The 23,968-nt window shown below is 38.4% G+C and overlaps 1 protein-coding gene across 9 annotated transcripts; it reads right to left on the bottom strand.

The window, feature by feature from the left end:
• Positions 1–989: 989 nt before the first annotated feature.
• IL18R1 (interleukin 18 receptor 1) lies at positions 990–22,377 on the bottom strand. 9 transcript variants are annotated; one of them, XM_032680700.1, is made up of 14 exons: positions 22,308–22,377; positions 21,316–21,478; positions 19,747–19,813; positions 19,010–19,159; positions 18,601–18,718; positions 17,369–17,609; positions 12,131–12,308; positions 10,327–10,480; positions 9,752–9,814; positions 7,431–7,587; positions 7,118–7,251; positions 5,585–5,746; positions 3,852–4,010; positions 990–2,191 (listed from the first exon to the last, which is right to left on the bottom strand). In XM_032680700.1, exons 5-14 carry the CDS (start codon positions 18,647–18,649, stop codon positions 1,791–1,793), a joined length of 1,698 nt encoding a protein of 565 aa, XP_032536591.1. In that variant the 5' UTR covers positions 18,650–18,718; positions 19,010–19,159; positions 19,747–19,813; positions 21,316–21,478; positions 22,308–22,377; the 3' UTR covers positions 990–1,790. The 9 variants fall into 9 exon arrangements, with proteins under 9 accessions (XP_032536591.1, XP_032536588.1, XP_032536589.1 ...); XM_032680697.1 differs by having other exon boundaries at positions 21,316–21,520; positions 22,308–22,330; XM_032680698.1 differs by lacking the exon at positions 22,308–22,377 and adding an exon at positions 21,673–22,133 and having other exon boundaries at positions 21,316–21,520.
• Positions 22,378–23,968: the final 1,591 nt, after the last annotated feature.

Genomic DNA, 23,968 nt, shown 5'->3' on the forward strand with positions numbered 1-23,968 from the left:
GACCGAAGGCCCACACTAAGACCTTAAATCATCTTGTCCATGAGATGCTCTATGCTGATGACGCCGCCCTTGTTGCCCACACAGAAGCAGCTCTGCAGTGTTTAACAGCCTGCTTTGCAGATGCTGCTGAGCTCTTTGGGCTGGAAGTCAGCTTAAAGAAGACAGAAGTTCTCCATCAACCAGCACCTCAGGAAGTCTTCCTTCATCCCCATATCACCATTGGTCAATCAGAGCTCAAATCAGTCCAGCAGTTTAATTACCTAGGTAGCCTCATCTCCTCAGACAGTAAGATTGACGGAGAGATAGACAACAGGTTAGCAAAGGCATATAGTGCCTTAGGAAAGCTTCATAAAAGAGTTTGGCGAAATAAACACCTGAAGAAAAGTACAAAGATCAGTGTTTACAGAGCCATAGTGCTGTCTACTCTCTCATACAGATCTGAATCACGGGTCATCTACCGCCACTCCATCCACCTGCGACTCCTAGAACGCTTCCATCAACGCTGTCTCCGCTCAATCCTAAACATCCACTGATCAGACTATGTGACCAATACATCTGTTCTAGAACAAGCAGCAGTCACAAGCATTGAGGCCATGTTGCTGAGAACACATCTGCACTGGGCAGGGCACATCTCAAGGATGAAGGACCACCGCCTCCCTAAGATCGTGCTCTGTGGTGAACTTGCCACTGGCTGCCGCATGAGAGGAGCCCCAAAGAGAAGATACAAGGACTCCCTGAAACAACATCTCAGCCTTGGCCATATTGATCACCATAACTGGTCTACTCTGGCCTCAAATTGGGAGGCCTGGAGACACATCATCTATAACGCTGCTGATGCTTTTGAGAAAGTACACAGGATCACCCTTGAGGAGAAAAGACAACGCAGAAAGAATCGTGCCTTGCAGAATATACCGCCTAAGGAGTCTTTCTGCTGTGCCTTTTGCAACCGGACATGCCTGTCTTGTATTGGCCTTTTTAGCCACCAACACGCTTCCAACAAATGGGGTAGAGCCCTTCCCAAATCTTCGTTCGTGAAGCCCAGCCGTGATGATGATGATGATGCACAACACATATTCACATACATAATATAAGACATTAGACCTTTAATTATATCTCATCCCCCTCCTCTCTCTGCCAAAATGAGTGTTTACATTATTCTCAGTGAAATAGGATGTAAATTCTTTACCATTTCTCCAAATCATTCCCACTTGTCTATACCATGTACAACTCAGTAGTAAATATTATCCAAATCTGCCCTACTATTTCTAATCTCCCTTTTCTCTGCTTTTATTTGTTTTTTCTGCTTGACATTGCCCAAAGCCTGCATGCCAAACTCTGTAGGGTAGGAGCTATTTCGGTCTATTTCCAATTAGGATCCTTAGAAAATATCAAAATACAAAACAAAGAGCATCTAAATAAAAATAAGAGATTGCAAATACTAATATATTTATTGAAGAGCCTCAAGAAGTATGTAAGTAAAACTATTATCATTCTACATTACTGAAAAATGCAAAATAAAAATGTTTTTCTTTGTGCTTTGTGCCATATGGTAAGTCCTAAGCAGAATGAAACTTCTGCTCCCTGTGCAGGTTGCTGAGGAAACTCTCTAGGACAGTATTTAGCACTGGGATTAACATCATCCTAATCACTGTAAAAACTTCTACATTCTTCTACATTCTTCTCAAATGTCAGAGCTGGCCTCTTATGAACACTGTTTTCCAAAATATTATTTAGTTTTATTAGTTAGCAAAATTTCCCATTTTCTGCAACATCTTCTTTCACCAGAATTGTTATAATACTGCATTAAAGTCACAGTCCTCAGTCCATAGTTGAGCAGCTTTTGAATCTATGTCAAGATTATTATAGTGCCTTTTGGTATTTATCTTGGTAGGTTTTGCTGGCATCAGGTACCGAAGGTTCTTCCAAAATCTGGAATTCACAGGAAGAGATTTATTCTTTTTCCACTTTACAATCCTCTTTGATGGTAAAAGAGACAGTGATTCTGGCAAGAAACTGTAGTCACTTATAGGCATATATTCAATTAATATGATTTTAGTTTTTCTTTCAACTAGGGCTTTATGCAGTCCACTCTCCAGTTCGTATATGGCTCTGTCAGAAACATAGTTCTGGCTCAGTATAATGATTAATCTTCGGCTTTTATCAATGAATGAATGGATATCATCAACAACTGCTGCAAATTAAAGATAAATACGTTGTTAAATTAAATTGAAAGAATAGACACTGAATTGACTACTTTTTAACATTCACATATGTACAAAAAATGTTCCTTTTATAGTGTGATAGCATGTAAGCATCCTGTTCTTATGAAGTGATTAATATATATTATAGATTAAGAGTCTGGGAAAATGAACTCAGGTATGGCCAAAACTTTTTCTTTAGACCAGACGAAAACCTATTTATAATCGCCATCTGCTCTAGACGGCTGTTTGGCAGGAGTAACATGGACAGAAGGTGACAGCAAAATTTAACTTCCTCCCATCCAGACATCTCTGCTCTTTCATCATAGATATCACTGGAGTGATTTCACAGAAAGCCACCAACAGCAACCTCTCTCCAAATATCCAGTACTCTTCAGGTTACACCTTTCTTTATGACACCAAACACCCAAATCTATTGCCAGTAATCCAAGGCTGATAAGACTAGCATGTAATGGCAGAATGAATTCCAACTGTGTTTTATATTGACGACTTTTGGCATGAAAAGTGATGAATGAAAGCAAGTGGTGATACCCTTTAAACACCAGATGCAATTTTCACGCACAGTTTCCAGTGCTTGTTTCAACACCACGGAACAAACTCTACAAGGACCAGAGATCTAGAAAACATGCCTTGTAGGGAAAGGCAAAGCAAACTGCAGAAGTACCCTGAAGAAGAGAAAACTGTGGGGAAAAGGAGACTGACAAGGGTATTGAAACACCAAAAACTCCTGTAAATAGAAGGAAACACTCCATTTTCCATGTTAACAATGGATCAGACCAGAGAAAAGGAAATAAGTTAAAACTGTCGAAGGAATCAGAATGCACACTTCAGTAAACATTTTTTTAACACTTAAAGAGAAATAATAAGTAAAAACAAACAAACAAAAAAAAAGGCTTGGGAGAGTTGTGGCATTTCTCAGGTTAGAAAAATAATTCAGGAATGGATACAAGGAGACAAGATCCTGCCTAGTGAAGGAGGCTGACTGAACTTATTGTTCCATGGTTTTAATAATGAAATCCTAATCCTCAACTAGATCTCTGGACTAAATAGAAACTCCTAATATCTTTTTTTCCAAGCATCTGCAAAAGGCCGATGTCAGATCTATCCACAGGGCATGCAGAGAAACAAAATTCCATGTTCTCATTTCTATTTTGTTATGGCACCCATTATATTCAGAAAATTGTTTCAACCACCACACTGAAGATACAGCAAACATACAATTTACCTAAGAGTAACTAGTACCAGAGACACCAGCTGCTCTGTGCAGTAATGTGAGTACATTCATCGGCCCTCAGCAAAAGCAGTGCAAAAGCACTATCATTGTGAAATACCTGACATCATCTGTGTTCTCAACTTCCTCCATGCTATCTTTTTCATCTTTTCATCTTGGCTCCTTGTAATTAAAGATATATATGTGTCTGTGTCTCTGTGTGTAAGTGTATATGAATTCATAAATATATCTATAAAATATGTAAAATGTGTGCAAGCAAACTTTGCATGCCCACAGTCTAAATTAAATGGAAAATGTATCCTTTCAATGCACAACACATTTGACACAATTCCTTCTAATTACAGAGTTCTACCCTCAAAATGATGAGCCTATTTAATGACAAGAATATTCAATACATTTACCTCCTCCAGGGAATACATCCCTCTCAAATATACATAACTTGTACCCAAAGTTTTCTTCTAATATCATGGGTAATATCTTCAAGGCAAATTCTCTCTCCTCTTCAATTGGAGAAACACAGTCTTTCAGGTAAGACACAAATGCATCATATTCTTTTCCATCTGAAAACAAATCAACAATTGTTGTCTTGTCAGCAACAATCAGAAATCCAGTGTCTGATCCATCATTCTGGTTTTCAAAATTATTGTCTCAGTAGCAAAGCATCTAGAAACTCCTGCTCTTTCTTTTGATACCCCGAACAGTCTTCAAACACTCTTCATCAGATTTAAAAGAAGTCCTGAATCAATTTAAATTTCATACAAAAGATTCTGATTGCATTTGCCAAATACTTGAAAATAACATTTCCTTTCCACAGTAAAGTGTTTTGAAATAAAATTCGATTAATTTAACCAGTTAAAGCCATATCTGTGATGATGAAGAAATTAAGGGAAGCAAAAAATGTATCTGTAACCTGATAAAATTGTTATTTAAGAGATATTGCAGATTTCCACATTTATTTTATTTTTTGTCTGAGAGTATCAAATAATTCTGTAGAATGGGTACTAGCAAAATAAAATCAATCAGTTACTCTTATAACTAAAAGTCATAACTAAAAGTTATAGGAGTATACCATTTCTGGTCATGCTTTGGGCAGTAATTTACAAACACAAAATCAAAGGCCAATTCAGAGGTCAAGTCTACCACACTGAGCAATCATGAACCTTTCTGCAGAACAACTATCTGGATCGATACAGCAGCACACATGGCTTTGCATCTTAAATTGTATATCTTTGTTTCCCTTTCTGAATGCCTTACTGCATTCAGTTCATAAGAGAGAGCACAAAGTAAAGCCAGTGAAACCCTACAACTGCAAGAGCTCTAGGAACAGGAAATCCATTGCCTATTATCCAACAGGCAGCTCCTCCAGGGCAGCCTAGTCCAGGTTCTCAGAGATCCTCCTTGAAAGCCAGAGTACGCAGTGACAGCTAACATCAACAAACAGATAAATAACACCAGTAGGCATAAATGATATCCACCTATTACTGACAAATCTCAAGCATTAGAGACCAAGGAAGATTAGGAAAATCAGGTCCATACATACAGCAAGTTTTTTCACCACAATTTTCAGAAAAATTATTCCCAAAATTGGGTTACTGTCAGGCTAGCTTGTTGTGAAGACCACAGTGATGCTGCCTGGTAAGATCCTGCCCTCCTTAAGTGCATGTAATGACAAACCTATAAACGTCACAATGTTTTAACCTTAACCTCACTGAAGGGCATCAGTGAGGAGAAAACAATTTTCTGTCAGTCTGCCTGGTTGACAACTCCAGAGTGCTCATCCTCTTCACAGATAGATAACTGCAAACTTCTCCACCTTTATATACTTTTGCAATGAAGAACATGGCAGAACAGAGCTCATCTGAACAGCATCTAACCATGTCCCTTCCACTACCTGCTCCAGAGGCAGCTTTTTCACTGTTTATCTGCTGTTATTGCCACAGCTGTATAACAAACACACTTTAGCATCTGACCATCAAGTTCTCTTTTACATATTCTTTGCTGTTTCTACTCACAAAACTCCGAGATTTAAGATTAATTTTTTGTCTTCCTCAAAGATGATTGTTTTATAAAGCCTACCAGAAATTATTTTTTTATCAATACACTTATTTCAATGTCAACATTAACAAGGTCATACCTCCAGTAGTGTCATCTCTTCTGCATATATTCCTGTAAAATAGAACTAACTCAACCCTAAACATCACACAAACAAACACTGCAGCTATAGCAACAAATGGAAATAGTACAGCGAGGACCATTCCAGTTGTAAATACATGCACAGGCAGATCTTGGGTGTTCCCTGTAAAACAGAAACCCATGAAATTACAGCCTTATCAAAGAGTATTATATGACAAAATTACTGTATCCAATACTGATGGCACCTTAAAATCACCTCAAAAAATTACAGTGTTGATGAGAATCCTTTCCTGCTAATAATTCAAGCACATACGCATGCCACTTGTCCTGAGATGGAGAAAAACTACAGAAATACTCTAAAAACTGGAGAAACAGTCTTGCATGCGTTTACAACATAAATGAAGTGTATGTGAGATCAAGACTGACACTACAAATCCTCATAGATGTACAGTATACCAAACTGGTGGCCACCCACTTTTGTGATGAGTTTTCTCCAGGTTCTTGATAATGTCCTGTTATTATCTACCTTTCACCCCCTCTCAGTCCATGCATAACAGTCCTTTATGCCCCCTTTAATCTCTTTGGTCGATTTTTTTTTCTTGTCTCTAATCTCTTTCAGGCTTTTCTTTTTCTTAATTATTTTTATTATGTTATCTTTGGGGTTTTTTTAGTTTCAAACATAGAATTTTAACACTTAACTTTGTGAAGTTTTGATGAAGGCACTGTTAAGTCATGCTCATTGTAGTCTGTACTACTTCTGCTTTATTATATGCATCATCTTTTGACAAGTCTATTTTCACATATTTTCCTTCCAGTAAAACTTGGAAAGGCCTGATAGAGATAGAAAGCAAGAAGAGAACGCCCACTTGTGATGAATCTCCAGGTCATCCGGACTATAAATGTGAAGTCCTACTATATGGTAGAGGTTAGCTTTCCATAGCTAGAAGTATAGAATTCCTGACAAGACAGAAACCATTGACCAGAATGTTTCAGGCATTATCAGCAACATAAAAGACTGACTCTTCTGAGGGCAGGAGGGCCAGGAGGGAAGGGGGAACACCAAAAAACCCAACAAAAAACAACACACACAAAAACCCAACGAAAACCTCAGATTTTAATTTTAAGAAAGGATGCTTAATAAACAAAGTGTTCCAAACAGAAGACTGAGGGCTACACCAAGTTTGGGTATTTAATTCCTGTGATCTTACTTATCTGATGAGTAGGAGAGTACAGGGGAATGCTTTTTCACGGGATCTTAACAACATGCTGCCCAGGGATCTATCCCCAGCTGTGTCCACAGAAGTAACAGTTAGACTATGGAACCCAGACACATCTGCTCTAGCAACTCCTTCTGCCCGTTTCAGAGCAGGAGGAATCATCCAGGGTGTTGTTAGGTCCAGTACTAGATGGACCAGGGACTTCATAAGCAGACAGACATATTTGGAGAGACGTTCTGAAATGAGTACCCTGCCCTCAGCATTGGGAAGGCTGCCATGATTAATAATTAAGTATGAGAAGTATGATCATACCATACCTTTCTTCAGTTTTACTATTTTTATTTGTGTGCTTTCATCGGCTTGCAACATGCAGGTGAAATTATGATGCATGTCCTCATCTGTTACTTTTTTAATCCGTAGTAGCCTTGTGACATAAAACTTGTTTCCCAACCTGCAAGAAGGAATGGTGTTAGCAACACTATCTGTACAGAAATCTACAACCACCAGAGAGGCAGATTTAGAGGAAAGGGTTCTAAAAAAAACCCTCAGGCTGCAGTTTTACTGAATTTGCAGTTGTACAAAGTGCAGGACATTATCCCATATAAAGTACAGCATTTTCAGGAAACCTACTGTAATTTTTTGAACTCTTCTTCACATATTGAAGATTCATTCTCAGGGATACCTGTGCATTGTTCTGGAAACGTTTGATTAATTAACCAGTAGAGGCTGGCATCTTCTTGCATATAATAACCCAAGAAACCTGTGCAATTGAGTATCTCTTCTTTACCTAAAAAAAAAGTATAACATGAGAAGATCTAGTCAGAAGCAGTATTCATGTTCACAGTGCAGTAAAATGTCAGCTTTCCAGCCAACATATCCCATGAGCTGTGCTCTCTTCTGGATTTCATAGCCCCTGTTCAATGTTTTGTAAGTGTTCTGTTGCACCGTGTTGCAGAGTGACAGTCATCCATTGCTTTCTCTCAGATAAATCATCACAGCCAGTCGAGTTTAAATATGTCAGAGTATTTCAGGCTTTAGAGAACTAATGGGAGTTGGACTTGATTATCCTTGTGGGTCCCTCCCAACTCAAGATATTCTAAGATTCTATGAACTAGACTGTGTTTTGCAAGCAGAGAACAGGGGATGACAACATATCACCAGTGCTCCAGGGCCAGGTAAAAGTAAGTAACTGGTAAGGGGAATTACAGCCAATTGATTGTAATAAATAAACTACATATGACTACTCAGTAAAGCTAAAGCCCCTGCTGAACTCTCACAGAACAAGTTCCCCTCCCACACCTGGAATTCCTGAATATGTGAACAAGTCATTTACTCAGTCAGTTACTTGCCCCACTTCAAAGCACTAACTGGAAGTGACAGGAACCACTCCATTAAAGTTCAGTTATTTTTAAGAAAGTTCAAAACCAAAAGGACAACTGTACACTTGGAAAAATAAAGGCAGAAGACTGCAGCTCTGGAGTGTGAGATTTTTTAAACACTGTCATGGGAAGCTTGACCTGAAGTTAGCTGCAACTTTGCACCACCATTTCTAGGCTATGCCAGCATCATTTCCAGAGAACACATCCAGAATGCCCTTTATCAAGCCATAAAAAGTGCATGTTAGTCCTTGTTCAGGCCATACACACAAATGCTTTCCAGTAAGAGAGGCCTGCCCAGCAATTCTCCAAGGGCACTTATAAGCTGACCTCTCAAGATTTATCAGAGTGGATAGTTACAGAATCTTCAAAGCAGGATCCAGATGAAAATCTGGTCATCTTCTATTCAGACCTTAGAAATCCAAATCACATTTGCACAGACTGAAATACAGACCTAACCTTCTAGTATCCTCTACCTTGCAACCCCAGCTTTTCCAGCTATTTTTGGGGAGATTACAGAACACCATCTAGACAATGACAGGTTTTAAACATCATGGACCTAGCTCATTGAGAATTCCCTCCACTCTCCACCACGCCATCTGTCTCATGACTCAGCAGGTAGTTCAGTGACCTTATCAAGGCAGATAAGGGATGGTAGTTCATAATCAATTGATGCTGAACCCTGCTAACTTCTAAGGGTTGGGACAAGCACAGTAATGAGGAAGAAACGTGCAGGAAGCGTGTACTGGGAGGTTGGAAGTCATTAGGCATCATAGGATTGGGGTACTACCATTGGAAAAAGGACCTATCAAGCAACATTTGTAAGAAGGAAGGAAAATTAGCATCTGAGGTCCTAGACAAGCAAATGAGATACAGGTATGAGCCACAGAGGCGGTAACACATGGAAAGGAAGGATTAGGTAACCAGATGGGAGAAGCCCTCAGGCACAGGAGAGGAAAAAGACAGGTAAACTTCTGTTTTCTAAAATTAATTACAGCCTCAAACACAAAATCCTGTATCCTGTCCAAGACTGCGTGAAGCCTGCAGATCATGTTATCTAACCTACTCCCACCTAGAAGAACAGGTAAGGTCTCTTGACAAATTCTTTGAAGCAGTGACAGATCTTCATGCCCGCATTACCAGGACTGTCACTTCCTCACACTTCTCATTTCCCTGAAGAATAACATCCTCAACTGCATCAGGTAGCAAGGAGATTTCTCATTATTGCTGTTCACTGAAAAAACTGTACACCTTTTACACATTGCTTCACAGGGTTTGCTGTCTACAAAAGAAAGCCATGGAGAGATGGTTTATCACCACTACCACTTTCTCTTGCTGGTCACAGCAGCAACCTCAGCTTCTGCCTCTGTAGAAGGTACATTTAGTGTACTGGTACATCAAACATGGAATACACTAGGCAAAACATAACCAGGTGTGAAGTTAGATGAGATACAGGAGGGTGCACAGACAATTCTTAGTTGATTACACTTAACCAGGCCATCAACCATAAAGAGATCAGAACAAAAACATATACATGCAGTAGCTACCATAAAGATTTTTGTACTAATTTCATACCTATTTCTGTTTCAATTTCTTCATGGTGTCCAATTATCTCCAAAGTTACAGCCTCTGGTGCATCTAAAATAGAATAATTGCTATTGAAGTAATAGCTCACATACATTGTTCCATAGTACAAATTACATACTTGCTCTATTTCTAAAATTAATAGCATACATTCCATTTAATTCGAAGAACAATATCTGGACTCTGGTGTTACTTAAGTAGTTTAAAACACAGTATGACTTGTTGAATTTTTTTACATACATACATGTACAGTGCATAATTTAAAATGGTTGGAAAGGCTCTTCTGCAAAACTCAGTAAGTTTGTATGACTTACAGCAGCTATTTTGGAAAAAAACAAAACAAAACAAAACAAAACTGCAGGAAAAACATACCAAATACATCTTCCAAAATAGGTAATATGTCATCTTAACCTCTGCTTTTTTACTTTTCAAATTATTGTGAAATAGTTCGGATTACCAGATCTGTTCCCCCTTGTATTTATTTATCAAATGAGAACTGCAATTAAAAATCTTCATTGTAAAGTGAACCAGAAAGCATGCTTCCAAATTTTAGAAAGCTTCCTTACCTTCTTCTACTACCAGTTTAATTGTGTTTGTGCTGTGGTATATCTTTCCTTCATGACTGATTATAATTTTACACGTATATATCCCAGAGTGCTGTGCTGTTAAGGTTCTAAAATGCAGTTCCCTCTCTGTTTCATGTTCATAATTCTTACAGTCCTGCATCAATAAAACCAGAAAACACTATTCTGTAGCACACATGCATTCAAAACTTAAAGAAATTAAAAATTATTCTTGAAAGTGTCACCATCATTCTTTTCACTATCTCAATAACATGTGTCTGACCCAAAAGACGTGGAGGCCAAATTTTCACTCATGGTCACTTAAATGAAACTTTTGACCATTTAACCCATTAGAAGCTGAGAGCACTGCAATTTCAAGTAAGCGTCTGAGTATAAAAATACTGTATTGGGAACTCAAAAAACACTTTTTTTTTTTTCTTCAAAATGATGGCTTGGGTCTGTAGGTGTCATCTCCTTGTGGCTCAAAGCTGTCTAGGTTATGAGGTTTCAGGTTAAAACAAAACACCTCAACAACAGGGAAAGTAACCATCTCAGAGGGTGACAAGAATTGGACTCATGTGTTTACTCTCCCTATTCCTGAAAAAAACTCTAGTTTGTGGGTGTTTTTTAATTCACAGCACATGCTAAGTGAAACATCCTGTGAAAAGGCAGCAATATCTGGTTCTGGTCTGAATTACCTTAGATCAAAAGGGAAATGAGCACTGATAGAAATTGTCCAAGGAATGGGTTTTTCTGGATGCACGTTTACTAGCAGGCTCTTGCTCAAAAGGCATGTGTGACCACCCTGGTTTTATCTCACCTTAGGGAGCAATAGGAAGACTTTGAAAATTTTCACCCAATCAAGTGCTAAAGGATATTTAGGTGCAAGGATGGCTGCTTCACCTATCTCACACAGTAGCACTGGTATGCTCAGTTTAGCCATGAGAGAGGCCAGTCTGGGGTATGGTCCTTTATGGAGGAAAGCATTACAACCTGTGGCCCTATCCATCAATGGTCCCCTCCTCCCAGGCCCCAAAGAACAAGAAAATAGCTTGTTATTATAGGGCCATAGCTCTTTCTTGCCAGGCTACTCCAGATGCCCATACTTAAGCAGTCGAAATCCCTTCCTGAAACTGATTCAACGTGCAGTGAACAGGGTCTGTTACTCCAACCAGGAGACCTGAGAGGAATAAGGAGCAATGCTCAAGGTGACACAACAGGGTGGAAGAAGCCTGTTCAGGGTGCCTCATCCAGTGGTTGAGCACAACACCCAACAGTTACAGATGCTTACACTATTATCAGCTATGCTCTGGCAAAAGCTGGTAGAGAGAATACAGATGATTCGCCTAAAATGAACAGAACTGGATCTGTTACACACTTATAAAAAGTGTTCAGAAGCAGCAAAAGTAAAAAGTTTGCAGTTACTCTACAAGTACATGCCACCTGTAAAACTAATATCTTGATACCTCATTAAGCATCAGTATAATATCTGTATCAGCAAAGTAGCAGCTAGCTAAACCAGCGGCTGTCTAAATCAGCAAACAGACACATACATCAGATCTTTTACCATTACAAACTACCAGTTTCATAACTTCTGAAAAAAGTACACTTTTCTAATAAATCTGAGAGCAGAGAAAAACTTCATTTTGTATATCTGTCTGAAGTTTGTTTCGCTAATCACCCGAGAAATTAAAGTCTTACAGTGTTTTTAGATGGTTCTAAAAATTTGCTTGCAATTAATTTTTTCTGCAATCAGATATTTTGTTTCTATAGCCATTTATTTGAGTGAAACTGTTTCAGTAATTACCTTGTACCATGTTATGCTGTCATTTTCATTGACAGATAAATCACTGCATTTCAGTGAATGACCAGTTCCAGCATTTTTTATTTCCGTAGTTAAATGATTCTTGTTGAAACAGCTGCTTTCATTTCTTTCAAGTATATTCAAGGTCCACTTCTGAATTACAAAATTTTGTTTTCCATTGCTATGAAAAAAAAATTAGCAAAATCAGTTTTAGGAGCTTTTTAAAAGAATGCAGCCTAGTGAGTTACACACAAAATACAAAATAAATTCTCTAATACATCTGTTAGGTAAAAAGTAGATCTACAGCGACCTAATTATTTATATTCACCTTTATTACTTTTCCACCCCCAAGTAAGTGTTACTTCCTTCAACAAACAGGTTACCTAAACTAAATCAACTATCACAAAACATTTGACAATACAATTATATCTATGGAATATGGCAATATGTGCTACATCAACCCAAACAAGAATGCAACAATCTGTGGCATCATGTATAGTTACAGAAGAGCATAAAAGAATTTCAGGACCTTGAATCAGCTAAATATTTTGTGAGTATAATCTCCTACGTGTTGCTAAGGTTTAAAGCAGTAACTGAAAAATAAACTTGTAAAACATATCAAAAATGAGATAGACAACTCTACTGTTGTTCACAAAGCAACATTATTCATTGTTTGATACTCTGCAGATAGTCACTGGTATTTTGGAAATACTCCCGAATTCCGCAAGTCTCCTGAATTACAGCATCATTTATGGATTCAAGCATGTCTGCAGAACAAGACATTTTGGAAAGCATGCATCTCTTTGTCTTTGAGTCCTGCACTGATAAAAGATCTACAGTAGCTCACCACCCCAGGCTGACTGGAAGAGTCAGGAACTATCACTTCTACAGCAGAGTCGTAACATCCCATGCAGTATCTATAAAAGATCACATGAATATGCTCCAAAAACACCTATTTTGGATATTTAGGAGCTGATCATTGTGATTCAGATATCTACTAAGTTCTATTCACATATTCCTTGAAAGAATCATATTATAGCCATGAGTTATTTCACAGTTGGATATGTCCAAATACATGACTACCAAGGGAAAGGAACCTGGAGGACTTTTGACTTAAATCTGGCAAAGTTAGAGCTTAGAGAAAGCCATATGTTGCTGTCAGTTAGCGGGTGAGATTCTGTCAGTTAGCAGGTGAGATTTCGCAATTAGTGCATAGAGCTCTCATTTGTTTACTGAACAAACAGGGCCTGACAAAGCAAAAGCAGCAATCACAGAGCACTTCCCTCCAATGTCAGTCATATCTTCATAAATATGTTTGAATCCTTCTGCCTCCAAGAAAAGAAAAATAAATTGCTCCCAGTGCTACAACTAGTCAAGAATCATTTCAATGAGAAGGGCCAAGAAGACAAAGCAGTTGGAAAGGAGAAGCATCCCCAGCGAGTATACCAGCTTAAACACCATTCTTGACTGACGTGCCTTTTGACTGTACAAGATTCAGAAGAACTATTAGGACATCATTTATATGATGAATTTAGACCAAGTCTTGGGTTGTTTCTTTTCCACTTCTTAAGCTTGCCAAACAAATGTATTTATGTATTCTGCTCACCCTCTTCCCTTTATAGCTCCTTCTCAGCCTACACAGGTTCTCCTTGTTCTCTTTACTCACTTGAGATATTCATTACTCATAGTTGCAATTGATTTTCTAAACCAAAACAGTGGTTTGGTTTCTCAATCAACTATGATTAGCTGACTATGCCGTCATAAACAGGAAAAGCCTTACCAAAACTTTTCCATCAGAGATGTGCTTGTGTGGGTATTCATGATGGGTGGGGTCCTCACCTATTCTTCAACATCATATTTACACATTTAAATCAGAGCTACTGATCACAGTCAGCAATGGGACCACAGTCAGCAGTCACCCTTTTACAGTGCAGTTTATACGATCTATTTTATATATTCTGTTTAGGACAAGATAATCTGTGCACCAGAAAGGCCTCTCTCTCCCTGACAGTAAAGGTACCTAAGATAAATTTAGGTGTAGACATAAACATTAATTCCAATTAATTCCACTTAGTCTGTGTGTTTCTTTAGGTATCACATTACTAATCTGAATACTGCTGGAGAGGCAAATACAGATCTAGCCATGAAATATATATAATTTTACTATCTAGATTCAGTAGATGGAAGGAAAGGGTCAATAAAGCCACATGTTCTCCTCAGCACTGTCACTCCACAGAGGCTTTCTTCTGTGATCCAATTTGGTGAAATCATTTCAATCATTTCATGAGGATTTCACTCGAACTGGATCAAGATATTCTACCTGATGAGCAAAATCTGGCTAGGAGCAGCTCCTTAGAAGGTGTCAAAACCATAGCTATGCAAATAAAGATAAATTTGTCTTACGAAATTTGGGTTTCAATCAAAAAAAAAAATGCATTTACTTGTATTGTTTAAACTGCTAGTGTCAGAATTGTTATATTCTCTCCTGGTTTTTGCTTGCTGAGATCCTTTGGTGATTCTTTGTGGGGAACAAAATTTCTGGCTTTTCAATTCCCCCCCACCAAACCCACCAAGAAAGAACAACAAAATCTATCATCTTGACTCAGGAGATGATACAGGGAAGTGAAGCCCCTTAGAGAATATGAACCAAGTTTACTGGATACATAGAGAATTCTAGGTAATTCTTCAGCTGTTTCACTGCAACAAGCCAGTGTTATCTTCAGTATTTCAGTCTACTGCAGAAACTGTCACTGTACCTTCCAAATTGCAATATTGTATGTTCCCACTGCTTTTAACCCAAACTTATTAAAAAAGTGAGCAATATTAGGATTTTAAAATTTATCGTGTTTATCACAGATCTCTGTACTTTCGGGGTTTTTTCGGGAACATGTTAAGTTTTCTCAGTTTCAAGGTCGCCAACACCTGCTGACCTGCTTTTTTGTATTCTGTTTTTCTCTCTGATAACCACAGGATACAGGCTACAAAAACCCACACAAATTAGAAATCCTCCCAAAGATCTGTGACACAGTTTTTCTGCTTACCACTCTCTCACTACAAGTACATATGAAATTTTTATTTTCAAGAAATGTTGCTAAATATGGACACGTTCAGACTTACAGGTGATGTCCATTAATTCCTGAATTTATATCCTAAGTCTAGTATACCAACAAACACATGTGAACACATCAACACACACATATGCACACTTCAGATTTATCTGTAAAACTTCTCAATCTTCTTTAAGTAAAAAAAAAAAGTGGCTAATACACCATAAAAACATTGTTACATCACTTTCACCTCTTGCTTCTTGCATATTGTCAGTTGTAACATATCAGGGAAAAAAATCCCTACGTTTAATTAGTTTTCAAAATCTGTCAACGTGTCTTCTTTTCTTGAAAATCTGCAGTATATGTAATTGTCACACTGTTCACTGAAACTGCCTAAACAGTTATAAGTACTCCCATATAGCTTACAAATATCTATCTCTAAATTAAATTGTTGAAAAAAAAGAAGATAAATAAAAATATAATTTGAATACCTGCTTTCAAAAGCAAAACTTTAACTCTGCTATAATTGTAATTCTTATTAAAGCTTAAATCACTTGAGTAGTTCACAATAGCCCACAATTTTTCCCTATAAATAGAGACCACTAAAAGTCCTCTGTCTCTGCAGAAAACAGTTTCTGCAATAATCTTTTGTATTTGCTGAAATTTAACTCGTTTAATATGCCTGCCATTAGTGAGAATCATCAAATAAACTAAGGTAAATACCCCATTACAATCCTATGAAAAAAATCCCCTTATGCCTGTTGTTCCAGCAGTGAGACCTGTGAAGAGTTCCCATAGGAGGATTGCAAGATTCTGGCATGTGCCTTCATTCTGACGCTAACAGAAAAATCTTTAGCAACAGCAAATTTTTAGATTTGATAGTTTTTTGTGAAGTGAACATATAGACAACTGATAAAGGCCATAAATAAAGCCACAATTTAAACCCCAATTCGGCCTTGACATGTCAAGTACAGTTCCATGACAACAGACAAGCCTGTGTCAGGTATCACTGAATATTAACGCCTACAGACCGAAACTGAGCAGCACACCTCAGCTGTGCTGCTTCAGATGAATGTCTGTACTGAATAATACAGCACCTTTACACAAAATTGCACAACAAAGTAGACAAACTACCATACTCATCATCCCTAAAGATAATTCTCTTAAGATTGATTTTGGCATATATTAACAACATTTTTCTCAAGCTTTACCCTACAATTAACAATATTTAACATTTCATATACCATGACTTTGTACTTTTAAAAATAATATCACTATAGATGATAATAATTATGATACCTGGCAAAATAAAACATAAAATTTTCAGCTTCCAAGTTAACTTCCAAGTTAACAATTGAAGTCTAGCTTAGAACAGTAAATTATCAAACTTGAGTCTGCAATGTTACTGGAAAAATGTGAATAGCATTTTTCAGTATCTGTAGTCCCATACCCTTTATGAACCAGGCAAGAATCTTAGAAATATTTCTTGAAGGACAGCACAAATCATTACATGCAAAGTAGTCTGCTTCAAATTAATCATTGCTTCAGTTGTAAATGCTGAATGACTGTTTTATTTTAAGTCAGTCATAAGAACTCCATGCAGCAAACCTTTTAGTTCCCTAGTCTTTCAAGATGTTCCAGTGAAGATTACCACCAAATAATGGGGGCCTCCCTATTTCTCTTTTTGACTCATGATGTTATACAGTGGAAAGAAATCAAATCCAGTTGCTTCATTTGTTCTTTGAATGGCTCCAAGCATGTAAAGGTTTGCACAGAAACGAGAGTTCAGCTATGCCACTCTTTGTTTATTGCTTTACTATACAGATCCATCCAACACTGCAAACAAGAACAAGTCTGGGGAAGAAGATGAGCAAATGTTTCCTTTTACTTGGTAGTGGACATAAGGGTTGCCTATCACTCATTTTGTTTAGGTAATTAATCACAAGCCAGCAGAAATGATACCTGCCTTATCAAAAGGTTTACAGAACCTTTAAAAGGCTTCAATTGCTTCTAGATATTTGTAAGTATAATAGGTTCACCTTGATGGTTATTGTGAAATGAAATAGAAAATGACACAACAGTCAATGCAGTTCCCTGCACCTTTGTATGGATTATACAAAGGAAGACAAAGAAATTACCTTCATCACAGACATGTGCAAAGGCAAGATGTTCACACACTGGGTTGTGTACCTACCTGTGAGTGACAGAGTAATTCCCAGAGTCACTGAGTTCAACTGGCCAAAACTCCAGAAAATTCATTTGTGAAACAATTCTCTGTGTTTCCTTTATCAGTTGTTGCTTTCCAGCGTTTTCTCTGTACCAGTTTACTGTGTATGCTTCTTCCTGAAAATGCTCTTGCCTTGACTCAGGATAACAAAGGAAAAAAAATTCCCCTTCTAGCACGTCAATGGAGGCACGAAGGGGACACAGCCTCTCTTCAGAGAAAGGGGAAAAAAGATACATTAGGAAGCCAAATACTTCTTTCAGAAAGTTATGTTAGCCTGACTTTAAAGTGATTTGCTGTGCTGTTGGTCTTTTGTAAAGTGACTTGATTTCAGCAAAGTGGTTTGACAGCATTTGTTTATTCCAGAAATACTTACTGAAAAACAGTTTTCCAAGCCTTTATTCTACCTTACACGAGCAAAACCAGAAAGAAGAGCAGGGTGAAATAAAAAAGGACGTGTCCCTATCCCTATAATTCTTTCATGTGAGTTCCACAGTGTCAGAATCAAACGGGCACAAAGGGCAGAATCTGGCCTCATTCTACAGTAAAGCAGCTGCAACAAATGGAAGGGGAAAGGAGAAATTCTTCACATATGGTTTGACTTGACAAATATGGTTGAGATAAAAGCACAGATCCTATGAATTAACATTTGCATTTTCTTATCTTCTTAATTAAAACTATGTAGACTATCTACATTATGTAGATTTCTGAAAAAACTTCAGATATCTTTGGGAAAGTTTTCTTCAAATGAGATTATATACGTAAAATTTAGTCTTGAAGTCTGCCTTTCCAAACAAATTTCCCAAATTTTCATACAAGTCATAAAAATACAGGAAAGGAACCATGGTCTAGAGTTAACAGTAACAAAAATTCTATTTCTCCTGAGGTTCTCAGAGATTATTGTTGTTTAGCAACTATTGTGACCGCACTTCTGAATGACACAAAAAGAAACACTCATTCTCTTGCTTGCTGTGGCTCTTCATATAGTTATGGTCATATACAACATCATCAGGTGTCTCCAGGCAGCATCCTTGATCTTTCTTTTTCATAATTTCCTAAGTCTGGAGCTGGGCTGAAATTGTCAAATCTTTAAGTTTTTGCTCTTAGCTGCAAAATACAAAACTTGCCCTATTCCAAGCAACTGTCAAGAAGATGGCACATATTTTGAAGGTCCTATTACTGAATTAAAGACTTTTACTTACCAGAAGCAGATCCTATGATAAACATTAAAAAAAAAATCACCAGAGTCATTTTTTTGAGTTACTTCTCACTTCTTCTCCAGAAAAATGAAACTGAATTGTTCTTGCTTGTTCAGAAAGCCTAAGAAAAACAGATTCACCACTCATCACAAGTGCAGCGAAACAGATTCCTCTGAGCATGTGAGCAGTGTAACTATTGCTTGGTGTTGAAGAGGGCTTTCCAAATGGGAAGTTACATATTTTTACCATAACACCTATTTTCATACATCAGTTAATGTATCTAGATTTTTCTTAGCAAGTTTATTTTAAATTCATAAAGCATTGCAGGGTTTCCTTCTTCCATTTTCTTGTTCAATAGATGCATTTTACAATCTTACAGAAGCACTCAAATTCCAAAACAGTAGATACTTACCACAGGATAGGACAGTGCTTTTTTAGCTCCACAAAGATTATAAACTTTGCAAGACTGGACCTTGTAGAAACAGCTAGTAGAAACTTTACTTGCCTTCAGTGAGAACAGCAGCATGTTTTAGATGGGGTATGTTGATGGCTAATTTTGAGCCTGTTGGAAAACAACGAGACATATAATTTTTTCTTAGAATTTTGTCTGTGGAAGGAATAAGCACCAGCTGACAGCACTAACATTTCCACTGAGTGGGAGGACATGAAGCAACTCGTATTCAATTGCTTCATGTGTAGCCACCTGAAGGCAAATGGAAAATACTAATAAATAAGACCAGCATGGAGCATCTTCTCTCAGGTTCCTCAGAACATCACATTAACGGACAACCAAAGACAGTTCTAAAACTGTGCTTCAGTTTTGCTTATAAAACAGAAAGATTAGATGCATGATCAGCTCAGTTCAACTCCTGAAGCCAAGACAGATAACCATGCTTAGTCTCACCCAAACATGCCTGAACAAATGAGACACACAGACACAGCCGAGATGTATTTCAAAGATCTGTCAAAAGAAATCTCATTAGCAATCCATTTCTTTGGTTTTAATAAGGAAACCTGTAGCAATTTGAGAAAGTACACACTGTTGTAAGACACTGCCCTGCGATCTACAGTCAGAAACTTCCTGTGAACTAAAGAGTCTGGAGGCAGGAGGCTACTGCATTTCCAGCAGTATTCCAGAATGACATTGACCTGTGTAGCTGCTCTTCCTCTGAGTCTTTCTCCTCAGTTTCTCACTGTGTCATCATCCCATAAAGCACTGTAAGGAGATGAAGGAAGTGTTTCACATCTCTTTTTTCAGACAGACTGGTAGGCAGAAACAGATTTAGAAAGCTAGAAGAAGTTGGATTCTGAGTACTATAACAAGCAACTTTAAAGGGTCATACCGTAAACTTGCCAGGCCTGGTTTCAGTTCCCTACCAGAAAGATTATCAAGCTCCTACACTTCACAAGGAAAGAAGGGACTCTATTCTTATTTCTTGAAATAAGAAATACTTCCTTTTCCACCCTATCATATCCAGAAGAAAAACAGCTGTTAGAGATCATAAAACTATGATCCACTACATAAAGATAAAATAATTTATCACCAGATTTTTATTTTTAAATCCAATTCTTTTTTCATATATCACATCAGCTCACAGAGGAAGTTTTGCTGAATGCACACAGTGTAATGCAAGCTACCTAGTAATAACCAGGTTTGATATTCCTGACTACTCTTAAAAGCAAAACACAGAACATCAATCTTACTCTCCCACTGCTGTTGAACCTGTTCAATCTGTCTGAAATTGTTCTACTGTAGGCTAAAAGTATTTACATTTGAGCCATACAGTTTGCAGTACTCTTCAATAAAAAGCTTGGGGAGGGAGGGGAAAGAGAGGAAAAAAAGATAAATGTTTTTGGTGAAAGTCAGCTAATATAAAGAGAATCTTTGAGGAACAGAATAAGATTTTTTAATTTTCAGAAAAAAATGGAGAGTTATTCTAAAGTAAGACAAAGATTCTATGCCTAATAAAGGAGTAAAGAAAATACTCAATGGGCAAAATGCTAAGGCAATAATAGGGAATTACAGTTTCAATGTAAATTTATTCAATCACCAATTATCTATAAGGCTCAAAGTGACAACAGCTTTAGGCTTGTTTTTCGAATTTTATACATGATGGAGTTTTAATAATAAAAATGCTTCTTAAAAATATTTTTGCCATTGTGAAGCCAACAAAAACTTTAAACAAAATGAAGGTTTAAGTTCTGTAAGATACATTAATGATATCTCATTAACTAGACAATTCTGTGTCTTTAAGCACCATTACAATTATTCCTCGTTTTTATAGAATCACCAGAAGATTTTGGAATGAAAGGGTGATGATACATTGAAGTAGTTGATCCTCAATTTTGGTCAAGTAACTCATTTTGGTTAACACTTTTGGAAAACTCAGTTTGGTCCCAAAGGGTTGTGACTTCATCTGTCTGAAAAAACCAACAGATTCTTCTGAACAGCAGACTGTTTGAATGATCATTTTGGGGTCAAGGGAGAAAAGCACTAATATCCCCTCTGTCAGAATGGCTCCTTGTGGAATCTAAGTATTTTTTAAAATATCACCAGATAGTGCCAAAATTTACATAGCATTCATGAAGAAAACAAAAGTATTTAACAAACAGTTAACCACACCAGGTCCAGGCACCGTTCTTCCAGGATTGCAACTTCTTGGTAAAAATGAAAATCTATCTTAATTTCAAAGAACATAAGTGAAGTTGTTTACTTACAATGCAAATCTTGCCAGGTGGAAAGTCGCTGCAGAGGTAGTCTTCCAAACTCCACAGAGTTGCAGCTTGTACTTATAACTCTTCTGAACCTCATTCATCACTGAAACAGACTGCAGTCCCTCTCAGCGAGTCAATATACAGACAGCTCAATCTGAAAAACCTCCTGAAAAAGAAGAGTGGACTTTCTCACTTCGTGAACACTTGACTGCGGGAAGGAAAACGGAAGAGAAACTCATTTTTACTAGCATTAATGGAATAGTAATAGCAAGTCCCTAATATTAACATTTATTCTAAATGAGGCATTTGAGTGCTGATACACAAATGTTTTAGGCACAATCTTTTGCTCCCACCGCCTACTCCACCACTGACGGAGCCCATCCTCCTCCAAAGCCACCCAGGTGCGAGGGAAAGGGTTGCAGACAGCTCAGAGATGGCGACTTGGCAGCGCCAGTGATGGGCTATGTGTTGAAATAAGCCACTTTCAGGGCTAAATTATTTACGACAGCTCAATAATAACGAAAAAATATATCATGGCCCCGAAGAGAGGTGTCCCAGCCGAGTGGCTTGGGGGTGCGCGGCGCAGTGTCGCAGACAAGGGAAGGACTGCAGGGTGGGGGACAGGCAGGGTGGGGGACAGGCAAAGGCCCCGGAGAAGTCCCCGAACAGCGGGTGCCGGCCCCCGCACTCCCGCAGAGATGCCCTTCGGGGCCGGCTGTCGGCTTCTCCGAGAGAGGGGAGAAAGAGCCGCCCACGCCCAACCCTCGCCCTGCCCAGCCCACCTGCCCTCCCCCGTTCTCCCCTGCCCCTCCGCGGCCGCCCCGCTGCCCGGGCCCTTCCTGCCGGACGAGGTGCCCGGCGGGCGCCGCCCGTTCCTACGCGGGGGGCGGGGGCGGGGGCCGTGCTCTGGGACGGCGCCGCTTCCCCTTTTCAGTGGCAGGCAGCGGGGCCCGGCGCAGGGGCCAGGCAGCAGCGCGAAGCAGTGCCAGGATTACCGAGGGCGCTGGGCTGTCACCCGGCCTGGGCGAAACCCGGCGGTGCGCCCCGCGAGTAGGAGAGATGATCAACTTTTTTAGGGGACGGTGGGGGGAGGGAGGGGGCCTTCGCTCTCACAACCTCCCAGCGGAAGAAAAGACGTAAGGAGGTGATGCCTTCTCTTGTCTTCAGCAGAAACGCCTCTTCCTCCACTTTTGTGCTGAACGCCCCTTGTAGGACTCTTTTCCAAGAAATGTGGTGGAGATAGGATGGAAGCTTAGGCACGAGTATATTAGGCTAAGTATACCACCTTTTATCTCTGCTACGGGTTCCTCCCCACCTCTCTGGCTGGTTTGAGAATGAGGACGTGGAAAGAGCTAAAACTGAAAGGCTGACATTCTGTAAGGACCACAAAAGACACCCACACAAAAAAAAACAAACAACCACAAACAAACAAAAACCAAAACCAAAACCAAACAAAAAAACCCACCCCCACCTCCCAAAAAATTACAAAATAGGGTCTACAGGAAAAAAGACAAGACAAAAGACATGATCCTACGATATTTTTATAAGATCCTATGATATTTTTATAAGAAATGTCCCCATGTTACTGCTATTTTTTTCTGCACTACCATCCCTTTCAGAGGGAGAGTAATGTACAGTTTCAAGATATGAAACATTTTATAGGTCCATTACTGTAAAGGGAGTGTATGTATTCACTTCTAAATAAGCCCTCGTGGTTTTTAGCTGGCTTTTTAGCCAAATGTTGATATATTGGAACGATAGTTCCATGAGGAGTTTCTGAGTTTCTGGTGTTCCTGAGTAAATGAATGCTTGACAATGTTAATTACACCAATAGTTTATCTGCAAAGTACTGTGCAATGATTCACTATACTTCTAAATAAAGTTACTTTGATAACAGCAGGAAAAAAATCATTCCCTCAGAAATTACCCAGGACAACTGTGAATGCAGAAGTTCCCAATTGCAACAGGAGATCTCACTTTAAATGTAAAAGAAACAGGTTAAATTAAAAAGAAGGAAGAGATTACACACAGCTGGCTTTCTTGCATATTTTCACTGCCGAGGTGAAGCAAAGAAACCCTGAGGAGTTTGACTGTTTCACCTCATTTCTTTTCCTCAGCACGGTTTGAAATAATACGTATATAATAACAATCAGACCTTTAGATAATGTAAATTAGCACAGCTGTAGGAAAGTCAGCTAAGAATCTAACTCACTATAACTACTTTAAAATTTTGTACAACATACTTTGTGGTATTTTTTGGTTTTAGGACTTAGTACTTGATTTTAAAACCTAAAGCATACCATAAAAATTACATTATGATCCCAAAGCTATTTAGCACCCAGCGAATAAGATGATGAAGTAAAATGTCATCAGCTTTTTACTTTCACAAACTAAGTCTTGTTAGTGACTGTTTGGAAACTTTTTTTTTTAACTCACTGTTTTGTAGCAGTATTTTCCATGAGCTGTTCTCACATTCTTTTGCTTTCATATCCCTTTGAAATACTCTCAAATTTCTGAACTTTCATCTGCACCAGAAACTGCTGTGTTCAACTGGTCCTTTCAACTAATGTCATAGCTAGCTTTGTGGTATGTGAATGTATATGAAAGGAAAATAAACTTTACGCTTTTTAGTCCTGAGACTAATACAGTTTTAATG

Source organism: Chiroxiphia lanceolata, chromosome 2, assembly GCF_009829145.1.
Source record: "Chiroxiphia lanceolata isolate bChiLan1 chromosome 2, bChiLan1.pri, whole genome shotgun sequence".
NCBI lineage: Eukaryota > Metazoa > Chordata > Aves > Passeriformes > Pipridae > Chiroxiphia > Chiroxiphia lanceolata.

Bases quoted from the DNA above. Each gene is read 5' to 3' on its own strand.
- IL18R1 (XM_032680700.1), bottom strand. From the start codon at position 18,649: ATGACTCTGGTGATTTTTTTTTTAATGTTTATCATAGGATCTGCTTCT. The intron at 5,747-7,117 runs GTATGGTATGAT...TCTGTTTTACAG, and splicing joins AATAGTAAAACTGAAGAAAG to GGAACACCCAAGATCTGCCT. The intron at 4,011-5,584 runs GTATGACCTTGT...ATTTGTTTTCAG, and splicing joins AAGAGATGACACTACTGGAG to ATGGAAAAGAATATGATGCA.